This window comes from Melospiza georgiana, chromosome 2, assembly GCF_028018845.1.
Source record: "Melospiza georgiana isolate bMelGeo1 chromosome 2, bMelGeo1.pri, whole genome shotgun sequence".
In the NCBI taxonomy this organism is placed as follows: Eukaryota; Metazoa; Chordata; class Aves; order Passeriformes; family Passerellidae; genus Melospiza; species Melospiza georgiana.
The window spans coordinates 4398884-4422797 of NC_080431.1; the positions used below are offsets into that span (position 1 = coordinate 4398884).

At 44.9% G+C, this 23914-nt stretch overlaps 1 protein-coding gene across 1 annotated transcript in view; it reads left to right on the forward strand.

The window, feature by feature from the left end:
• CD247 (CD247 molecule) overlaps positions 1-16167 on the forward strand; it is a 45589-nt gene extending 29422 nt beyond the window's left edge. The window contains 7 exon segments of the mRNA XM_058018575.1: positions 10389-10495; positions 11666-11719; positions 12966-13049; positions 13693-13728; positions 14394-14450; positions 15629-15670; positions 16102-16167. Of these exon segments, the coding sequence (XP_057874558.1) occupies positions 10389-10495; positions 11666-11719; positions 12966-13049; positions 13693-13728; positions 14394-14450; positions 15629-15670; positions 16102-16167 (446 nt within the window).
• The last annotated feature ends 7747 nt before the right edge of the window (positions 16168-23914 follow it).

Consider the following 23914-nt stretch of genomic DNA (forward strand, 5'->3'; position numbering starts at 1 on the left):
CTATGATTTCACTGTTTAGGTTTCATTGTTTTTTCCCAGCATATCTAATTAAATGCATCTTTATGAAATGAATTAATTAAGATAATGTTTGCTCTGTAGCTGTATCTACACCCCTATATAATTTAATTTTGATAAAAACTCATTATGTGACAAGGGATGCCGTTGTGTTCAATAAATTTCAGGTGCATGGAATCTGTTAGGAAATTACTTTTTTTGTCCTGTCCAAGCAGAAAATCGACTGGCAGCAGAAATACATAGTGATTTTTTTTTCCATCATTTTTGTTGAACCAATTTTATATCCTAAACAGTATTAGGTAGAGCAGGTTACAAAGCCAGATTTCTTTTGCTTTATGTGCACAGACTTTGTGCATGTGCTGTGCTCTTTTTCAGTGGAAATGCAGAAATGTTTGGAGAATTAAATATGTATATTTGGTGCTGTGCAATGAGCTGAACCATCCAGTCTTTCCTGCTCTTTTGCCTTGTAGTAAATAATTCTAATGTAGTTCTTGCAATGGACTTGGAGTAAACCACTGATAATTTTTGTCGATAAAACAGAAATACAGCTTTAGGATATATTTCTAGAAAAAGAATACTTTTAAATTAAAGGGTTCAGAGGCAATTTTTTCCTTTTTTCTTTTTTTGTCTGACTTCTAATGTGTAGGCATGTGAAAATCAATTGCAGAAGAACAAACTGTCAGGTTACTTCAAAATCAGGGTAGAATACAGAGAATTTAAAGAGTAATGAAAAAGTTTATTTTCCAGATAAAAATTGTGTAGAGTATACTCTCCAAATTTAAATTTGTTAGATTGAGTAAATATTTTTTGTATAATGAAATGTAGTGTGTTAGACAAACATTTGTATTTATATTTGAATTATAGATGCACACTGCCTGTTTCGTGTGCATCTTTGAAGGTGTGTGTGTCTGCTCTGTGGCTAAACCTGTTCTCATTGAATTAAATGGCCTTTGCTAATTTGAAATCAGTGGTGTGGGGAATGAATCCACCCATTTTGGAATCTGCTCTCTACTGGTAAAAAAACCAGGACATTTTACATTCACTTGAGTTTCTTCCTCCGTTTGAATGCGATAAACCCCAGCACAATCCTCGTCGGTGCTATTGGCTCCCACAGCTTCACTTCTTTCGTCTGTAAGAACAGGGCAGCTTCTCCAAATGGATTTCAGGGGGTAGATTGAAATAATTAATGCACATCTAATGGCTAATTCTGTAGGATAACACTTTGCTTAATGGGATTAATTCCAGGCTTGCACATGGCAGAAAGTCCCGGTGGCACAGATGAGGCCACTGCAAAGCACCCCAAACAGGGTCCCTGGTACCTTCCCTCTTCCCCTCTGTCCTATTAGGAATACACACCAAGTCCAGATGTGAATGAACAATGGATTCATCACAGCTAATCTCAGAAAAGCATTTGTATTAAGGGAGGACAGTGTTTTGTCCTCTACAAGCCCATGCATTTTCTGGCTACCCATTTTTTGGTTAGGTATTTTAGACAGCGCGATACACAATAAAGGGTTCTGTGCAAGAAAAACTTGTAATGGATAGAAGTAGAAGAAAGATTTTTCTTACAGAGTACAAAAAGTAAATTAAACACTAAGGATCCTTTTAGGAGAAAATTTATTTTCTGTGGGCATTTGATCACTTGGCAATTTTTCACTCCATCCAGCAGTTCTGTGACTGCACTTTCCCAAACTGTGCTTTCAATAAAGCTGACCTAAGCTCCCAGTGCTATGAAAAATGGAGCTCATATAAATTTCCTTTGCATTCTAAATCCATCTCAGCTGCACACAGAAAGCAAACAAATACAGTTTCTACACAGCCTTTTTATCTCTCTCCACATCCCAGAGGCTTCCCAATCTGGCTTTTTGTGGGAGAGAGAGGCGGTTTAAAGTAAACATAATTTCAAAATTTTCATCCATTTTAGAAGCAGCATTAAAGATCTTAAAAGGAATATGTTTTATGAGGCTGACAAGCAATTAGATGAATGCAGTGGCAGTACAAGTGCTTGATTCTACACTTACAAAATTAGTTGGAGTGAGAAAAATCAGAGACAACATAATATCCCATCTCAAGTGGCTGCTGCAGATAGGTGCTCTGAAACCTGAAGGTATGAACAGAATTATTCTGTAAAATACGTCTGGTAAGTGGCTGAGAGCTGCTTGTCTATGTTAAGATGGAAAGAATAAATACAAGGGATCTAAATCCTCTGAAATGGCTGTGCCACCACTCCAGGAAAACAAAAAACTAAACTAAATCTAGTCATAAGCAACAGAATAGCATTTCTCTTTGCTAAATTTCTGGAAAATCTTTTAACAAAAAATCTTGAAGATAAACCAATAGGGTAAATTTAGTGCTGTGGATGAAATGAATTTAAATTACTCACGGTAGCTCACATTTCCAGATTTTCAGTGTATTCCCAAGTAATTATTGGAATTAAGTGGACAAATTTTAATATTAGTTGCACGCAATGGGTAAATCATAATTACTTCATCTGAGTTCCAAATACTTGTGGGGCCTGAATATATGTATTGCTATAGAGAGAGTCCCTGTTAAGATCTATGTATTGTAAGATCTGTGTGGGTCCGAGTTGCTCCAAAGGAGCTACAGCTGCAAAGTCCTTGGTTAGCCTTAGTGAAGGTAACTGGAATAAACAGGGGTGGGTTGAGAGCCCAGGAGGAGCCCCTGAGAAGACAGGAAGGACTGTGCTGCAGAGAATGGAGAAGAGCCCCAGCAGAGAGGCAGGAACAACACTGCAGTGAAGATTACAACAAATACTGCCATAGAATGGTTTGAACTCGTAGTATAAATAAATAGGAAATTTTCTTTGTGATGAGAGATTGGGGTCCTCTTCCTTGGGTTTTGAATTTTTTTTCCTACAAGTCTGTTTCCATAGAGAAGGAATTAAGTAGGTACCAGTTTTCAGTGCCTGAGCTTTTGAGAGCACTTCAGTATTTTTGACAGTTAATGCATTAGTTTTATCTTATAGTTAGTGAAATAAAGGTGTTACATAAAGTCATTAATGATAAGGAAATTCTTTCCTCCTATTTCTCCCACCCCACACCAGAATGTATTGCTTTCTAACAGTCTTTATTCCAGTCAAAATTTATATATAAGCTCTTCATTCTTGCCATTTCCTACCTATGTGTGAGAAGGTGTGTCCCAAAATACAGCACTTTGCTTTCCCCTTATCCTGTAATGCCATCTGAAATAAGGTTTTCTAAAGTTGGGTGTAGTTCCTCAGGTGTCTCTTAACAAAATGCAGCAGAGGAGATGCACCAGCTATAGTTTTGTCACCTGAGAGAGGAGCACAGCCTCAGCAGTGAGGTGTTAACAGTGATAAATTAATCCCTGCCCCACTTGCAGATCCATGACAGAGCCCTTTCTCTTCAGCAGCGCTTTGCTCTGCCATAAAATTTTAGCTGCATAGTTGCTGGATGATATGGAAATGTGAATGCTCCCAAATCAGAGGAAGGGCATTTCAGAGGTGGAAGAAGCAATTCCTTTTTTTTTTTTTTCCCAAGTGGAATGTGTGACTCCAAGGAGTTAGGGTTTGTTTGAGCCCCTTCGCTGAAGGAGTCCATCGAGAACCCAGGCAAAGTTTGTTGTGATATTTCCATTTTGTGAGAGCTCATCCATTGGCTCTTTTTTATGAGGCCTGTGAAACACTTCATGTGCTCCTTTCAGAGAGGAATATCCCCCAGTGGTCTTAATATTATTATTGCTAAGTTTTGTTGAGCAATGCTGCAGGAAAGCTATGCAGGGAACTGATATGAACCCAAATCTTTAATCACCCTTTCTCTCTACTCTGTACATAACTTGCTGTTGCACAGGGGAGGTTTTTTGGCCTGTGCATCCTCAGGCAGGGGCAGGACATGACACAAACATCGTGCACTAAGTGGGTCAGTGGCAGGGCACTGCTCTGAAACCTCTCCCTCTCGGTGTGTGCAGCTCCTGCAGGGGTTAGAGCCTCAGCCGTTGGTGCAACCTCCTTCCTGCCCACTGCATCTGCAGATGATTTAACCATTTCCCTCCTTGACACCGAGCTTCACCAGGAATTTCTTCACCCTCAGAAGCCTCATTGCAAGTGGATGTTGCAGTGAAAACATCTTGACATTTTGCTAGCCTTAAAACAGTCTGCTCCTAGTTGTCCTGCTAGCCTTTCACCATTTTGCCACCTTGTATGTCTGCCTGCCCTGTGATTCAGTCATTTATCTGCTGAAAAAAATATGAGAAATGTTTTGCAAGACTTGAGTGACAGCTACCTGGGTTTTGAAAAGTGTTCCTATGAACTTAACCTAGAAAAGTGGATGGTTTCATTGCTGGGTGTTTGGTGTCCTTCCTTACTCTGGCTCTTTTGGTACTGGTTAGATCTGGCGCTGTCAGTGAGTTCAGGTGAAAATTGATCCCAGAAAAAGGAAAAAAAAAACCTGATGAGATTCCAGTAGGATTAGCAGTGATGAGTGTCCAGGCATGGCTTTGAGCATACTTCAGGGATGGCTCCTGTCACTGTCCCAGCTTTGGTGCATGTTGGCTGCAGGGGAAGGAATGGCTCATGGGCTGACTGCTCTCTGTAAATGGGCTCCTTGTAGCTGCAATTCTCCCTCCAGCACCTCCACCCTGTGCTTGTGTTCTTGAGAGGAATTTTTTACTGCTCTGCTCGCAGCCAATCAAGGCAGCTGCAACCAAGCTCAGGCTGGACACCAGTCCTGGTGAGGCTCTTGCTGGGCCTGTGCATCTCTGCATTTAGTTCCCACCATTTCCCACCAGGTGGGACAGCCCACCTGGGCTGAATGACTTTTGGAAGTTTGAAACTATAAAATAAAAATAAAAGCGAGTGGGAATAAATCTCCTGGTTGGGAATTGTTCTTCTTGGTATCAGTATATTTGATTACTGGAGCCATGGGCTAGCTGTAAAGTCCAACTTAAAAATGCCAATTTAAAGTACTTAGGGAAATGTCTGCCACTCTGAGAAGTGCTCACTGAACAGAGGAACACATCTGATTGTGATCAGCAGCATCTTGTGCCTGGCTCAGGGTCTCTTCCTCCAGCCTTGCAGCTGTGAAGTCTCTTTGGGATTCCCAGGGGGACAAGGAGGCTCAATTCTCTTATGTGGTCCTCCATCATGTGCACAGGGTTGTAGGAGCTGGAATGAAAAGGGCACCTGATAGTAAATCACTCTGGGATGAGTTACTGCTGCGGGGCAGAGTTGGTAGGGCAAGGGAAAGGTTAAGTGACCTAGAAGCATTTGAATAATAATTCTTGCCTCTTTGTACACTCAACACCAGATTGAATTAAACACTAGAAAATTTACAGTGGGGAACACCTTTTGCATTAACTGGATTAAACTTTTGCTGTCCCTGATGCAGATGGGTCTAGTAAAAGCACTTGTGCCTAATCTAAATCCCCTACAGAGCTGCAGAGCTTGCAGCTTGTTGGATATCCATGTCTGCAGCTGCCCTGTGCATGGTTTCCTTTCTCTAGGAGGCAACACCAGGCTTGCTTCAGGAAAGCCCTTTGCACCGAGGCCTTGCCCAAGTGAGAAGTGAAAGCAGTTGCTTTTTCTGAGAATGACTGACTGTTTTGATGAAGCAAGGAGTCCCCTTCCAGAGATGAGCAAGGCACTCCCCTCCTTTCTGTTTCTGATGAGGCTCTGGAAGGATTTGGAGGATAAAAGCCTGCCTTGTTTAATTATATATTCAAAGTTAATCTTCTCCACCTTCAGACTGAAAAGGTAGATAGGTTTTCTCTTCCCACATATCAGACAGCAACTGGAGATCTACTTCTCTTGCTTTTGTTACAGTACCCTGGACTTTTTTATTAGAGTCTTTATTCCATGATGTGCTAGAAGATCATAAAATCATAGAAAAATTTGGCTTGCAAAGGACCTTAAATATCATCTAGTTCCAAACCCTTTGCCATGGGCAGGAACAACGATGTTTAATCCCATGTGGCATTATATTTTCCTTCTTTTGACTCTATTTCTTCCAAACAAATCAGAGGAAAACTTGAATGATTTGAACTTTTTGTTAGTGCCTCCCTGGAAGGGATTGTAAAAGGAGTAGGAAGGGCTCACAGGAATCCTAAAGAGCTTTACCTTGACTTTCCATAGGGCTAAAATTCATTGGTGTAAAAAATTGGAAGCTAATGGCCTAAAATACTTTCCTTTTTAAATGTCATTATTTGGGCTGCCCAACATTTGGTCTTGTAACCCGAATCCTGATCATATCAGCAGTTTCCTCCAACAACAACAAGGAACTCTAATGCTGAACTTGAAGGGCACAGCTTTGCTTTGGGCCATGCTGTGTTTCACAAATATGTGATGGAATATTGATGACAAATTAATTGAGCCTCTGCCTTCTGCAAGTGAAGGAGAATTTGGCCTCTGCCTCTTCATCCCTGAAGGGTCACAGGTTTGTTTGTTGTTTCTATCTATGAGTAAAACCCATAGAAAAATATAAATATAAGATAGATACATTCTTCATGAACAGGATTATCTGTAATAATTTTAGCTGGCTAACTTGTAGGCATATAGTCTGGGCTGTCCTTTCAGCTGCAGGCCTGTGTACACTTGAAGTGAAGCACCATGCAGGGTACTCATCTCTCTCCTCTGAGCCCAGGGAGCTCTCTTGGGTTCAGAATTTTGCTCTTAGGCAGCAGCAGTGAGGCAAGACCATCACACCCAGCATCATCCAGAGTCACAGGGATCACTGCTGGTGGAAGATGGTGGCGTCTGAGAAAAGCTGCCCCTCAAGCAGCTCTGGCAGCTCTGGGCTGTTGGGAGAAGGCCCTGCAGGATCTGCCTTTAAACACCTTTGTATGTAACCACAGTTGCATCAATAAATCTCTTGTGCTGGGATTGGTTTTCCTGGGCTTCACTGAGAAACTCGGTTTCCAGGAAGATAAAACGCTTCATTTACAGCTGTGTTACTGAATTTTGGTAACCCCTAAAAGTAAAATCCTTAAATGAATCACTGAATAAGGCCCATGAGAGAGAAAAAAATTTATGGTAGACAGATGTGATCTGGATTTACAAGTAATTCAGCTTTTACGGTCTGTATTTCTCAAACTATTATCAGGAATCATGGTCTAACCCAATCCAGATGCACACTAAAAACATTGGAGGAGGAAAATCCTATTAAAAAGAAATGTTCTGGCACGCTTCAAGGGCTCAGGCCACGTTCCAGTGATTCAGTTCAGCTGGTCCCCATTGGTACTGGCTGCATTGGGCCAGCCCTGTGGATTGGACCCCAGCCAGCTTTGGGGTGCAGCCTCCCTCCCTCATGTCATGATTTGGAGCAGTGTCTGGATGTGGTTCTGGGACTCCTGTGTCCCTCCAGGAGGGGAGCAGCAGGCAGTGTGGGCAGGAGGCTGAAGCTGAGTTTGCTGCCCTGTGCAGGAGAGCTGGAGCTGGGCCCGAGCCGGGGTTTGAAGCTGTGAAACCACGCAGGGCTCTCGAGGCGGGCGCCGCAGTGCAGCCTCCCTGCCGGGCCCAGGCTTCCTCTGCCGGGCCCTGGGGCTGCTCTCGGCCTCTCACCGCTGCCTTTTTCTCACTTGCTGTCCGCAGCACTTCTGAATTGCCTTTTTTCTTCCGTTCTTTTTTTCTTTTTTCTTCACCCGTGCTTCAGAAAGTAAAAGGCCACAGGGGGTTGTTGCAGAGCTGCTTTGGGGAGATGCCAGCCTCACGTCCACATGCGGGAGTGCAGGGACCTGCAGCAGCAGGAGAGAGTGCCCAGGCACAGAGGAGAAAAGGGGGGAACAAAATCCAGGCTTTGGAAGGAGGAGGTGCTGGGAAGAAACTTCTCAGGGGCAGAAGCACAGGTGCTGACAGAGCTCCAGCTGTAGGCAATTGGGATTGAGGAGGGCTGGAAACCTGGGCAGTGCTCTACTCAGTGACTGTCTCCTCTCAGTTCTGGTATGTGAGTATTGCAAAGGCACTGTGAGGTTAACAGAGTGGGAATCATCAGTGAAATATTTGCTGTTTGTGCTTTGCTCTGTGTGAGACAGCTGAGTGTGGCTGCTCCCTCGGGCCTGGCAGGTTTTGCTCTGCCCAGCTCCCATCATCAGCTCATCTGCTGTGACCTTGGCCTCAGCCCCAGACCAGGGCTGATGAGGGACACAAAGCACATTTTGGTGGTGCCTACAGGACTGGCCTTGTGTTTTGAACAGCCAGTAACCCCTCCTCTGGTGATGTAAAAACCCAAACTGGTCCTGTTCACCTGAATGGATGGTAACTGTTTCAACTGCCACTTGTTCATTGTGCTTCCTATCTCTTTGACCTTTCTTTCAATAGGCTTTCTACCTTCTGTCTTTTTCTCTTTCTCACTTTCTAATCCAGAACCCTGTTTCAAAGGTTATTATTTAGAAAGTGCTCTGTACATTTTGCTTTGTTTAAGAATACAGAAATCAAGCATATTAAGGAAGGAAATAACACAACCTAACAGACAGGACAAGGGCAAGTAGCTTCAAACTGCACCAGACTGAATATGAGGAAATTTTTCTGCACTGAAAGAGTGGTTAGGCATTGCAACAAGCTCCCCAGGGAAATGGTGGAGTCACCATCTGTGGAAATGTTAAAAAATCAATAGATGTGACACCTCACAATATGCTTTAGTGGGCATGGTGGTATTTGGCTGAAGGTTGAACTTAATATCGGAGTTCTTTTCTGACCCTAATACTTCTATTCATTTTATTGGGTTTTTTCCAAAACATTGGACTTTGTCATAGTCTCAAAACATGTTTTTCCAGGGACAATCACATGCAGAGCAGCAGGCCTTCCCTTACTGAACAGCTTCAATCCATTGCCTGGGATGCTGGAGCCCCACACAGGCACCGTGTGGGCACTTGGTTGGCTCTGCAGAGTCAGCCAAGGTTGACAATGGTTGGCACAGGGCCACAGCTAAATCCCCTGCACTCTTGACATCTCCTCCACAGTCCTCAATGTCTCCTCCTGGTCTGGGGATTTTGTTAGTGCTGGAGAAATATTGGACTTGAGATGATTGTATGAATGTGCCTGGCTTTGGTACAAAAAGAGGGATTCAGGGCCAGGATACCCAAAGAGTACACAAAAATGCTGCCTTCAGCAGCATCTCAGATGCCTCCAGGCTGGTGTAAAATATTGTCCTGTGAACTGTTTAGAAGAAAATCTCTGGGAAGGCAATCTCAGCTCGTTTGTTGGTTTTATATACAATGTTGGGAAAATAATGTAATCTCTCTGTCTCTGTTTACCCCATATAAATGAAATTTTATAGTCCTGAGGAAATGTGGTGAAGGGTATTTTTCATAAAGTGCTTGAACCATATTTTTTAAATGACAGAAAAAGAGGGAAAAGAAGGAAAACCTTCTAGGATCTCAATTTATTTCCATGGATTTGTTTCTAAATGAATGATTTAGGGAAAAAATGAATGCAGGCTCCTAGCTCAGACAAACAAACAAATCTACTCTGTGGTATTTTTTCTGGGTGTGTGAGGCTGTCAGAGGGAACAGTGATTGTTTATCTTCATCAAAGGGCTTTTCAGGTTATTGATAATTCTTGTCTTTCCTTTTTGAACTCACTCCAAATCTGCACAAAGCACAACTCAGATTAATTTTAAAGTGTTTGTTTCTTTGGTTTTTTATATAACTGTGCAATACAGCTTTTCTTGGGGGATGGCCATGGAGATGCATATTGGATCTATAGTTACTTAGCCTTTGTTTTTTTTTAGCTATACTTTGTGAACTTTCTATATCTTTATTAACTGATACAGGGGCAGTTTTATCAGCTTTATCTGCTGAAACCCAACAATCTTAAGGTTGGATTAAGATTGGACGTGGTCAGTGTATAAATATTTAAATGGTGGCTGAAAAGATGGAAACTCCCTTTTTAGGAGTCACATGGAAAACATGAGGGGCAATGGGTTCAAGTGAATGTGATGGTATCAATCTTTCTTTACATTTAGTGCAGAATTGAGAAGACCTCCCCTAAAATGTTGTCCAAACAATGTATTTCTCACACACTTGATGAAGGAAGCCTTAACCAGGCCCAGTCATGAATCCCTGCAGGAGATGCTGCTGGGTTTTCCCAGAAAATTAATGTCCTGTATTGGCTGGGGGAGCTTGCAACATTTCTGTCCATGGAGGTACTCTCAGCTGGCTGAGGTCCTGACAGTCTGGTTTAACTGAACCTGTTCACAGAGAAGGCTGGACTTGCCATTTTCCTTTTTGACCAGATTAATCCTATAATTCTTCCATTCAGAGTTCCATCTCCTTTGCCAAGGGGCAGTGTTGCCCTCACACTGGCTATTATTTTTCCATGGAGTGCTTGGCAGCACTGCCACATTTATGCTGCCAAGCACCCAGTGAGTTTGTTTGCTTATGTGTCTGATCTTTTTGTGCAGATGCTGCATCAATTCTCGGCCTCACAGATCCCAGGCTCTGCTACATGCTGGATGGATTCCTCTTCATTTATGCAGTGGTCATGACAGCTCTTTTTGTGAAGGCAAAGGTCAGTCTAACCCAACACAGATCCATTTGGATTTGGTGGTGTAAGCTGGGCTGGAAAGTGGGAGTGGAGGGGAACCATCTCTTGGAATGAGACCTTTCTATTCTTTTGCTTTCTTTCTCTCTTTTTCTTTATTTTTCCCCTCTGTTTCTGGTGTCTACTTGAGCAACCTAAAGCAGTTCTTTCCAAAGAGTATATGAGAGTGTTTTGGTGTTAGACTTACGGATACATCAGAGATTATGGATTTTGTAGATGGGAAGTGACTGATCAGGAGTAATGTGGATTTTTTTCTCCTGCTTTGTCATTGGAAAGAGAGGAAGGGATACACAGAACATACAGGGAAAATGGCAAGCTTGTGAAGGATGTACTAAAATGTCTCAACAATTCAGACATCTTTGATACTATGAGTGTGATGATGCAACAACCCAACCACAGGAGAGGACTTGTGTAATTGTTACAAACACGGTTCTATGCCTAAATATAGACTGAGCTAGAAGGTTACTTTTAATAAAGAATTGGATGTGACAATAACTCAAAAGGAGTAAATCAATACAGAATGTAGTTTGACAGGGTTTTTGTTTAAACACTACAATACAAAGCAGCTGCTCTCATTGATCCAAAACTGCCCCTCTTTACCACAAGTTTTGGCTTACCAATTGATTTCTCATAAGTATTGTGAGCAGCTGAGCCAAAGAGCAGCTACAGAAGGGATAATCCTTTACCTCTTTGTAACTGCCACTCACATCAACTTATTGGGGTGGCACCAGAGTCCTGCAAGCCATGTGCTGCTCCTGAGGGGTGCGGGGATTCCCTGCAGGAAGCCCAACAGCTTTGCAGGCAGCTGAAGGGCCAAAGTCTCAGGGAGGCACAAGATTAGGACAGGGAGAGAATGGAGAGACAAAATCTGAGGAGGGCAGGTGTGTAGGGAACAAACTCAGAAGTCTGTGAGCTGGTGTTATGTGAAATAGAATGACTTGGCTGCTGAGGGCAGGCTGCTGTGTGGATAAAAGTGCTGCTGCAGCAGCAATTTGCACTACCTGTAGCCACACAGGGAGCTGCTTGTGGGTTGCCCTGTTTCTGATGAGGGTAACTGGCAGGAGAGAGGGAATGAAGGGACTGAGGGGAGCCACTGTGTCTCTGCTCATGGAACGGTTTCTGTGGTCTCTCTTGCAGCTCAGCCAGGCCTCTGAGCCCCAGCTGCGAGCAGGCCAGGATGACGTGTACAACGTGAGTAACTGCTGCTCCTTGTTCCCTAATCCACCATCCAGACACACCTTTGGGGCACAGGGACACTGAACTGGCTGCTGGTCACAAAAGCTTTGGATGAGCCAGCTGATGAGCAAGGCTGTAGATGTGTGCAGCATGGCAGCTGTAGGGAGGAAAGGTAAAACCTCACAGGGACAGCTTCTGGTGTCACCACTCTGGCCAGATCCTGGAGAGCTCTTTGGGCTGTTGGTTACTGATTTGACCCACTGAGCCCTAGGCTGGCAGGAGCCCAGGCTGTTTGCTGTGCTGCCCCATGGAACAAACAGGTTTGTGAGAGCTCTGGGTGTGTGTGCAGTCACTGCCCCTGCTGCTGTTTGATGTGGGCTGGGCCAAGGGCAAATGCCAAGGAATGCTGTGGAGCTGCCTTTGCACCTGCAGCTCGGGCACTCTCAAGTGTGTGGGGCCTGAGCCACCACAGGCCCTGTGCCTCCATTCCCAAGCTTTCCTGTTGCCCCACAGCAAGCCCTGCTGTACCTGATCATACCAGAGAAGTGCCTTGTCCTGTGCCCTTACCAGGGGCAGCATCTTTAGGCAGTGAAAGAGGACAGAGACAAGATCCTGCCTGAGCCTCCTCACTAAATTGCCCACTCATGGCAGCATTAAACTCTAGCTATTTTTGCTATGTCTAGATGTCTTTTAATTTTTTTTCTCACGCTTTTGACCATAGCCACATCCTGTGATGAGTTCTGTTTAACTCTGCAATGTCTGAACACTAATGCAATTTCTTTTAAGTGTAGCCCATCACCTTTCAAGTAGTGCTCTGTCAGCTGTGTTATTTTGACCTGAAATCTCTCCTTTGCCCTTGTCCAAGGTAACCTTTTCCAGCTAAGAATTGTGTTGGGCATAAAATTTCTGTAGCTCCTTAATGCAAATTTAGATGAGCAGCTCTGCAAGAAAAATGAAGCTCGTGGCTCTTCACTCTCCAGTGGGAAAGAAAGTGTGAAAGTCAGAGTCCCTCCCCCTCATGCTCTCTGGTTTTCAGCTCATTTCCACTTAGGAAAGGTCCTTGATGCAGCAGCTTGCAGCTTTGTGTCATTCCCATGGCTTAAATGTAGACATTGTTGTTGACACTTGCATTAGGGCATAAAAGGAATTTCTAGTTCAGTGATAGTCCTTGTGAGCAAAGCTGGGTTCCCTTTCTTTTCTAAGATCTGTTCTTATCTCATGATCACGGTGTCCATCCAGCGCTTTCTCTCTCCCGTTCCAGAAACTCTCCCGCGGGCACAGAGACGATTACGATGTTCTGGGAGGAAAGCGAGGAGCAGACCCCGAGCTGGGCGGGAGACACCAGGTAACCTCCAGGCACATGTGCGCCTCTGTGCTTTGATCTGGTGCCTCCTCCCACGCCGTGTCACGGCGCTGCTCGCACAGGCAGCCACCTCAGCGCCTTGCTGGGCAGGGAAGGACGCGATGTGTGTCGTAACCCGGGCGGCAGCAGCGAAGCTCCCCCTCCCCTTTGATGCCTGCCCCTCGCCGGGCCGGAGCTCGCAGCCAGCGGGGTGGGAAGTGACACCCGGGCCCGGGGCGGATGCGGAGGAGGCCCGGCAGCGGTGGGTGTTTCACAGAGCTCGCTGCTCTGATGCCATCAAACAAGCGCCCACAAAGCAGAGCAGCAGCCAAAACAACTCTTTGTGCTCGCTGCACGAACCATCGCTTTCAAAGGAAAAGGGAGGGAAAACCTCCTGCATCAGCAGGTGACAGCTGTAGTGGCTGAGCAGAGAAGAACTAAGTTTTACCAATTGCTAAAGTGAAATTAATTTTCCCCAGAACAAGTTGTCTGAACAGAGCCTGGGTGGAGGCAGGATGGACTGGAATGGGCAGGGAAGGTCCATAGAGCTGCAGCTGTGCCATGCAGCAAATGCATAAGCACATAAAAGGTGCTGGGGGATGCTGGTAGTGCAATGTATGAGCAACTTCTTTCTTCTGTTTTACAGCAGAGGAGAAAGAACCCTCAGGACACTGTCTACACTGTGAGTAGAGCACTCTGGAGGGAGCACAGAGGGAGGGATGGCTGGGAACAGGAGATTCTGTTTCATAGGAGACTTCCCCTCTGCCACCCAATTTCAGCTCTGGTTGAAAACTCAACAGCTGCTTTTCAAGACTTCTCTTCCCTTCTACCCAACTCTTCCCAGCAGACCCTCTGTTTTTGCTAGAAAATTTCTGCTCACTTCTGAGTGACAGGAGCAAAACACTGGGGAGATGTGGAAAAGAACTTGGAGTAAGATATCTGCTAATGCCTAATGCTAGTGACTAACCAACCTAGACCCCGTGTGATTGCTGCTGCAGTATTTCCTGTGCATTTCCAGGTATTCCTGTGCATTTCCAGCCACTGTGCCTGCTCTCTGGCAAAGGCCAAATACCAGTGCATCAAAGAGGGGCTGCTTAGGAACCTCTTGATGGAATTGATTTGACTCTGGCTAAATGTGTGGTCTATGCTCCAAAGCACAGACACAGGAAAGTTGATTCTCATGTCTTAACTTGGGTCTTTGGTGCTTGAGGAATGAGCCTGTTTCCCAGACCTTTACTGCTATTGAATGAGACACTCTGAGTTCAGCTGGTTTTGAATGTGGCTACCCAGGGGCTGCCTTGGCTTTTCCATTGTCACACTGACTCTTTTCCCCCTCTCTGCCTGCAGTCACTGCAGAAGGACAAGATGGGTGAGGCATACAGTGAGATTGGAATGAAGGGAGAGGTGAGTCTTACTTTCCTTCCTACTGAAAACATGGCAACAGAAAACATTTCAGCTTTTGGCCAGAAAACCCCTAAAAGCTGCCCTGGCTGGAGGGGCTGAAGAAAGGTCTGGTGTCAAATGCTGCAATGGTCCAGCAGCACTGGAAGATTTTGGGGCATGTTTCTCCAGAGCAGCTCAGAGCTGCAGGTTTATGGTTTCCCCTCCATGGGCTGCTGAGGCTGGCTGGTGTTCCAGGAGCAGGAGAGCAAGTGCCAGCCCCTCCTTGTGCCTGACTTCAGACAAGGAACAGGGGAAATGTCCTCCTTCCCACAGCTCTGCTCTCAAATGCTTAAGAAGGCACACATCAGTCACAGCAGAGGGAGAGTTTTTAGCACTGTGCACACACTGCTGGGGGAGGAGGGCTTGTGTCAGAAACAAACCATATGGGGACACTTGTTTATGGCAAAATGAAAAATTGCTCTGACCTACACAGGTTCTATTTTATGTCAAAGTGTCATATATATATATATATATATATATAACCTTTCATTTCCTTCTGACACATGAAAAAAGGGGCATTTCAAAACAAAGTTTAGTGTTGAGAAATGCTGAAGCAACACCAACATTTAGTATCTTCCCCTTTTTTATTCTAATACTCCTCAGCCAGAGTCAAGCTGTGTCTATGAGCTATGGGGTTATAAAGTTGCACCGTGTTTTTTGAATGTTTCTGTTTCTGGAGGGACAAGAACACCAAAGCCTTTGTCCCATTCCAAATATATGATCATTTAATAGCTTGCTGCAATTTTAACTGTAACAAGCACTACTCCTTGACACATTTGTGATACAATCTAATACTAAATAATCAGTGTCTACAGAAATGCTGCCAAATCTCTATACATACAGTGAACCAAAGAAATAGCAACATTCTAACAGTATGACAGGAAAATATGTCAGCAAATGAAAACAATTTGTTTTTATTTCCTATCCTCTCTATTTTCTCCTAAACAGCCCTAGCAGCATGCCAGGGCTGGTCCAGACCTATCAGGCCCTTTCCTGTGCAGAGCAGAGTCCAGGCCATGCACAGCTGGTACATCCTGGACACCCTCAGCACAGCATGGGGGAACTCAGAGGCTTCTTTCTTTTTGCAAAATCAGGAAAGCACCCATTAATCAGTCTGTGCTTGTTTTATTTTCCCAAAGCAGCAGAGGCGGCGAGGCAAAGGCAATGAAGGTCTCTACCAGGTAAGCACAGCCTCCCACAGCTGCTCCCCTCACCTGTAGTTGGATATCCAATGGCAATGTCAGGGAGGCACAGAGAAGGGATTTTATGATGATTTTATGTCTGTTCATTTAATTATTGATGCTCACTCTAGCATCAGTTAGCTCTTAATAATACACAAATAAAATGTACTCCAAAGATCTGCAGAACCAGTTAGGATCATTTGCTGTAATCATATTTTCATAACCATTATTCAGGATGTACCTTGCTTTCAGGTAAGTAATAGCTATTTGTACCACACAAAGACTAAAGAATCACTCAGGAGTAAAAACCTCTGTAGAGGGAAAAAGATCAGACTCCTGCTCCTGAGTGAGCCCCTGCCAGTCAGCCAGGAAGAAGTAAGTAAGCACTCACACTCATCCCTCACCTGTTTCTCTGGTTTTCTCTTTTCCAGGGGCTCAGTGCAGCAACCAAGGACACCTATGATGCTCTCCAAATGCAACCTTTGCCCCCTCGCTAGGTGGGAGCCTCAGAGGGGATGGGCAAGAGTGAGAGATGCCCACCTGCTTTGGGGAGGAGAGGGGGGAAAGCCTTTTTCATCCAGCACAAGCACTGTGTGTTTCCTGTGTGCAAGAACCTCCTTGGGTTGGTGCACAGAACCTGGACCTGGCCTTTCCTTCTCTCTCTGCTCCTGAATTATGTAACTGCTTCTGCAATTAGAATGTACATATCTGTAAAGTTGTTTCCAATTATAGGGGTATTAGGCTGATTTTTTTTGGTCAGGTTTGTGTTGTGGGGACCAGACCACACCTTCTAATAATCACAGCTATTTCCATAAGTCTTCCTTGTCTTCCAGAGTATTAAGACATGGAATTATGGCTTTAGTGCATTTAAATAATTTGCAAAGATTTACTGTATTTACTTCCTGTAGTATTTATCTTAAGACTATTTCACCCTTTTTGCTTTCAATTTGCCTTTAAAAAACTGCCTCAGTGGAGGGCAACTTTTTTTCTTTAATTATAAAGAGTGACATGATGTTACCATAGTGAAGCAGAGAGGCTGAATGCCAACTTTCCAGAAGGAAGAATATGAGCACCAATATCCAAAAAAAGATCAAGCAATAGCACTGCCACTCATCCATAAATATGAGCCAGGTAAGCTGAGTGAGAGACTCCTCTGAAGGCAGAAAAACAAAGAAAACAAGGAGATGGGTTCCCCTATTATCACTTCCAGACAACAAACTGTACAAGAGCCAACATAAATGCAATTTCCAGCCCAGTCTCTCATGAGGCTGCCTCTAAAAGGTGCAGGTATCACTCCAAGGAGGAACCAGCTCAATAGTGTCATGTGTTTTTGATGAATTAATAAAACAGTGCCACAGTCCCATGTGTGTGTAGGGAGCAGCAGTGGGAATGGCACAAACTCCTTACCTGAGGTATTCAGCCTGTCTGCAGCAGCCTGCACCCAGCAGCACCATCTCCCAGGGAAGCTGAGGAGGACAGGATTCCAGCTGGAGCTCCTACACACATCCCAGAAGCTGGGATGGGCTGTTGGGAAAATGCCCCAAAGCCAGGTGTCAAAGGGACACTCACCTCCTGCTGCTGCAGCCTCAGTTTTGCCCGTGCCTCACTGCACAGGGAAGGCTGGAGGAATTCAGCAAGGACAAATCCAGCCCAGCAACATCAGGGGTGCTTCACCTCGACTCAGGAGCTGACTAAGCCATCTCACCAATCCTCACAGAAGAAGGCTGTGGGAACAAGAGCTGCTGTTCTGGGTGCTGGCCAAATGAGGTTATGTCTTCTTTCCAGTGATTGGGTGGGTTAGCAGCAGAAAAACTTGCTGAAATGGGTGCTATGCAAGTTCCAAGGCAGTTTTACTTCTTTAAGCAGTAAAACTGTATCTGCAGTAGGTGCTTGTAGCTTTTAAAGACTATTTGCAATAAATTAAAGAAAAAAAAAGTAAACTGAGACGTGGTAATGAATGCTTCTCGCAAAAAAAAAGTTCCTAGATCCTTTACTGTTCTCTGCAGTGACAAGAAAAATTGAGAGAACTGGGTGATAACTGAGACAGCTGAGCTGAAAATTACAGTAAAGTTATGCTGCAAAGCACTCTATGCAAGAACAAAGAGTGCTGAAAACAGCTTTCTCTTTTTAAATCACCATAACTGTATCTGCAAGATGTAAAAGTCACATGCTTTAGCAGTGTGAAATACCAACCACCAAACAACAGGAATGAAATTCTTTGTGGGGGGAGAAAAAAAATCAACTTTATCCTCTTTATATATCAATGGATACCTTGATTTCAAAAAGCATCCAACGCTGGTTTTGGGGCCACTCCCTGTGGGGCTGAGCTGAGTCCTCTCTTTGCCTTCAGGAAGCGACTGAAGCTGTTTCTGCTTTTGGGAGAGGAGCTGATAAATACAGAATTAGAACAAAAGCTTCAAGCAGAGTGCATAAAACCCAGGCTCTCCTCCAGTTTAACAAGACAAAGGGCACCAGATCAATCTTCTGGCCCAGTCTGATGCATAGGGGAAGGGCAATCAGCTTCCCTTGACACATTTAAAAACTACAAACAAGTGCATACATGTTAAAACACTTGGAAAATGGTTTAATGATGTTTACAACAGAAATGAACTGTACAATTACAGTAAGTTTAATATATATAAAAAATTACAGCAGACAAATGCATCTACACAAAATCTACCTTTTCATTCTGATTTACTGTAATCTACACAATCTCTCAATGCCTACAGCTATCTGTAGGCAACCACTGGGAAAATAATAATAATAATAATATAATAATAATAAAGGACATCTTTAAAGAGACAGCATTTCGCCTTCCTCCTCACCCTTAGTGTGATCAGCAAGGTTTTGAAATGTGTGGGACTCTCACATTTCAGTCTCCAGAAAAGCTTGGGTTGCGTTTGGGTAGGGTACTCCCACAATGGCCCTTGATTTCAAGTGTTCTGCTGACCTCAAGTGTATAAATGCAGTGTATGAGGAAGGCCAAGGAAAAAAAACCTCCCAGCCAGTGTAAGCAGGCAGTTGCACAGAGCAGTGAAACCATTAGGACCAAAAACTTGTCTTATTTCGAAAACAAAGCAAAAAAGGACTGCCCAGACACTACAAACATTCACAAATCCTCATTTTGAAAATTATGATCAGATTTAGAAGAAAGGGCTTGGTTTTCCACTCCCAATTCTTCATACAAAGGGGTAGTTTTCAAACTAACACTGCAAATACGTTTTTAAAACAAAATTTGAGCTACTTCCTCTTTGGCCCACCCCTTAAAAACAGTGAAACCCCCTTTGCACTGAGAAAGAACCTCAGGTCAGTGGGGAAAACAAAAGAACATGCTGTCTCTTTAAAAAGAAAGAAAGAATCCCAGTTGGGAGCGGCCATCAGTGAAAATGCAATCCAAATTGGCGGTCTGGTGGAAATTCCTCACGGAATATTATGTACAGTTTAAAAACCCTTTGTAGTTGGTTTTTCTTTTATTATTATTTATGAACACCTAGGCAGTGAAAACCGTTATGTTAATACATACATAGACACACCCAAAACATACAAAAATACTATTATTTCAAACTACTAAGAATAGGACAAGTTCAGTTTTCTCCATGCTATGACTTTAAGAGCATTACACTGAAACAAACAAGAATTTAAACGACAATTTTTTAATATCCCAGAAATATACCAAAATATACATCTAAGCTTTGGAATTACTGAGGTTAGACTAATGCAAGTGCTGGGTAATCGTACTTAATACACAAGTCTAAGGTTCTGCAGGAAAGAAATTATCTTTGGTATCTGCATCAGGCTAATAATATTAACATTTGGATTTTGCTTTGGGATAGAGCTTGTCTGACCCTAGAACCAAACACCCCCCAATCAACTGAGATTAAAAAGATCCATGTAAAAAGTTCCTCCATTTGCAATCCCCCCCAAAAGTTAAAAAGTCACAGGCATCTACCTAGCATAAAAGGTTGAGAAATACAATGCATAGTTGCACAGTGGTGCTGCAAAAATAAAAGAAATCTAGAAAAAAGGAACTAGAGGAGAAATGAAAAGCTGCTTCTTCTTCTTTCAGAGATTTCTCACAACAGGACAGCCTCTTCCAAGCAGTGAAGGGGGGGGAAGCTCAGAAGTGCACCTCAGCGTGTATTAATCAACATCACCCAGCCCCCAGAGGGTTAAAGCACCCAGCAGAGCAGCCAATCCTGCACCCAAGTCTTCAGCTCCTCAACCCACCTGCGAAGCCGTGGCCTCCCTTCCCAGCCTGTGCCCCAGATCTCACCCCGGGGCCGGGAGATGCTGCCCGGGCCGTTCTGGAGCCCCAGGCCAGGCCGGCCTCACAGGTGGGCTTGGTGCTGAAGGCGCCCTTTGTCTTTGGTTTGTTTGTTTGTTTTGAGTTTATACAATCATTAGGAAATCTTTGGTTTTGGCTGGAAATTTTAAAAGAACAAAACAAAACAAAGAAACCGCCCCCTCCCGACTTATAGCAGCCACCGTGACCTGACAAAGCTTCTCTTTCCCATGGGGGTAGGGGAACTACATTCAAATAAAGATGGACCGGGTTAAGGATGCAGCTTCTGGCCAGGTTGGGGAGTGGGGAAGGGATACAGGATTGTCAAATAATAAAGAAGAAAATTAAGTATTTGGAGATTTCTATTTTTTTTTTCCTTTTTTTTTTTTGTTTTTTTGGTCATGGTAAAAAGTGAGTAGGCATGTATGCAGCACTGGGCTGAGAGTGCCTCCTGGCCCTGGAGCTCAGCGTGGCTCTGGGGTGGGAAAAGGCAGCGTGGGTGGCCCTTTTCCACGGAGAGTGGAGGGGAGGGGGTGGATATTCACAGACTAATCAAGAGGACCCCTTGTAACCAAAGGAAATAAGATAAGATTGCAATTTGCCCTCACTTTGCAGTAGCTTTTAAGCAGCGACATTCAGAGGCGTTCGGGGGTCACTCCCCAGGTTGCAGGTCACGGGGTGCTATAGGCCAGAGTTCAGTGTTAATCAAAGGAGGGAGGGCAGACTTGGCAACTCTGTGGGGTTTGGAGAAAGTTAAAGCAAGTTACTCAGTTACGAGTTAGAAATGAGGTATACGACAGCTCCTGTACCTGTGGCGGATAAACACCCCACACCTACTCACACCTAGCCTTAGATACTACCACAGAGGAAGGAAATGGAACAACGGCATGGCGGGGACGCAGCAGGAGCTCCTGCCCGGGCACTGGGGGGCACTCGGGGCTGGAGCTGCTCCAGCCCTGCCCCGCAGCGCTGCCTTCCCTTCCCTTCCCTTCCCCGCGCTGCGGGGAGGCGCGGCCCGGCTCCCGGGAACTCGCCGCGAGCGGCCCAGAGCTCCAAGCCTTTCTCTCTGCGTTTTCCCCTCAGACTCGCTCAGGTGCAGGGAGCACCGGGGTCACAGAGGCCGACACATGGAGAGTGAATGGGGGAAGAACTAAAGGTTTTGTCTCAACTGCCTTGTTCTCAGGACACTGTCACGGGTGCTCTTGTTCCTCAATCGTTTCTCAAGGGGGTTGTGCGATCTCCACGAGTTGCCCCTTGGCATGCCATTCCCTAAGGTCTTAGGACTCCTACTGTTAAATAATCTCAGGGGTTTATAGCACCGCAACGTGCCGGCTTGGAACGCACACGAAGTTATGACATTCAGGGAAAAGGGCTTCTGCAGCTGCTGCCACAGAATTCCCCAAAGGCAGTGTGAATCCTGAAGTGGGGCCTACAACAGATAAGACAATTTTGGGAGGGAAGGGGAAGCTAACGTGATAAATTAAGTATCTTACGGTATTATGTAAAGCTCTGCCGGAGAATATTCCCCAGCAGACCGACACAGTTTTAAGACAGATCAGTGTTTTGGTCTGAGCTACTTGACAATGTCCTGTTTGGTAGAGAGATGAAATAAGGCAGAGGGGGTATGTTCCAGTTCTGGGGCTGAGCCTCAGCAGCACTAAGGAACGCCAAAGGTATCATCTTCCCTCGCCTCCCACAAGCTGTTTCATTTCCTTCCTCAGATTTGTTTTCCATAAAGCACACCTTGTTTTCCACTTCTTTTGTTCCAAGTGCTCTTTTCTTTGAGAAGTCATTTCTTCAATATCCCTATTACCTATCTATAAATCTAACTAGCTCTTTGAAAAGTCACACAATATTAATACCACTTTTACATAATGTCAGAACAACAATTCTATTAGTAAAGCTTTCAGTGAAGTTCTGCAACCCGATTGGTGTCCGGAGGAAGAGTAGCTGGACAACCCGCTCTCCCCCTTCCTCCCTCCCTTTCTTCACAAGAGCTCACCAAGTTCACTGATAAAACAGCTCAGCCCAATAGCATGATACATGAACATGTACAAGGCTACTTTGGGGAGCAAAGAAAGGAGTCTTCAAGGTCCCTCCCTTAAGAGAAAGACCATCTGCAAAAGCCGTTGAACAGACTCTGACCTTGGACTACACTGCTTCCACATTTGAAGGAAAGAAACAGTTTTCCCTGACTGTATCCCAACATCAGCCTAAGACCTGCAGCACTGGGCAAACCCCAGACACCGTTTGTCTTCACAGAGCCGATGCAACTCCATGCAGAAAAGGTGGGAGTACCCGCAAGAGATGAGGTCCTTAGAGGAAGGGACACTGACCCAAAGCTCAAAAAACCCCCACCCAGCTTTTCCTCTTACCCGCTCTGAGAACAGCAGAGCTGACAACTTATCAGTGCCTTTGGTTCCCTACGAGGCCACTGGGAATTCTCCCTCCCCAGTGGAGTGGAGCTCCTTTAGAAACGCAGCTCTCGCTCCCGCGCGCAGCCGGCGCTCACACGCACTCGCACACACACCCACCCACGCACACCCTGCCCTCCTCCCCGGCTCCAGCAGCCCGGGGGAAACGGGCAGGGAGCCTTGGAGCCCGCACGGAGCTGGCTGCAACACCCTCCCAAGGCAAGAACCACTCGCTCTTCTGCTACTGCCACCGCAACACCGAGACATCGGCCAGGAGAATGGCCTGGTCCCTCGCCAACAACGCCTCAAAGCTCCTCTCCCACAACCTTCTCACAGTATTTCAACCCTTTCAGGCAGACCAGCCAGGTGTTAGGAGTAGGTTAGCTTTCACCTCTCTCAGTTTGGTTTTTTCTTTCATAGTTTTTGGTCTAGACAGGATTAGCATTGCTATTAGAAAAGGAAGTGTTTAAAAAGTTTTCCACCTATTATCAAGCACTACAAGCCCTACATTCAGTAACAAGACAAGGGGGATAAAAGGAACCTGTTTCACTTTTGCTCTCCCAGATAGATTAAGATGCGACAACCATTCTTGTCCCTCCCTGGAGTTAAACACAGCGGACCCAGTTCAGCTCTGGAGCAACTCAACTCAACCAAAATGGATTTCCAGCCCCGAGGTCGATCCCAGCCCAGTACAGCCATCTCTCCCTCGAGCCTCCTCGATATTTGCTGCCTCATCTTCAGATCCCAGCGAGGGACAAGGAAAGGCCGAGAGGGAGGGAAGTGTGCGCACACTCGAAAGGACCCTGAACAGCAACCCCATCAGTAACCTGCATGCCACCACGTGCTGTGCTGCAGATTAGACCACAGATAAACCAACCAAACAACAATCCCAAACCCAGGAGCGACAAAATGTTTCCTTTGGCAAGACAGATACAAGGAAAAAAATTTATGAGCAAACATTTTCCTTCTAACACAGTCAAACCCCCTTCTCTGCCCTCAACATCCACCCACCCCCACCCGACCCTATAAAGTTGTAACCTATAAACAGGATCTCAAATACATACAGCATAATCATGTTTATCAATCATAATAAACCATCAGTTCAACTAAACTCTACAGCTAGAATTATCTCCACTATTTATAAAGTTTGCTTTTCTCTTCTGATTTTTTCAGTTTAAAACCAGTTCTGCGACAATGCTAAGCTATGCTGAGGTATTTTATGAAGGTGCCAGAAGCCAGCTGCTACCCACAAGTATTGTTCTCAGAGCTGTATGGTGCTACCTTTCGCTGAGGGAAGAGGGGGAAGGAGCAAGGAGGGAAAGAGGCAGAGGGATGGAGACAAGGAGGGAGAAAGGGGGCCCAGATTATTCCAGTTATGGACGGTTCTTAGCAGGGCATCACTGATGGACCCAAAAGCAGCCCCAAGACAAAGCTCAGTAGCTGCTTCATGTTAAGGAATTTGGTCAGAAAATAAGTACCTGATAGGTTCTACATGCTGACCTTATTTGTCCACGTGAGTAAAAGATGTCTTTTCTCCCACAGTTAAAC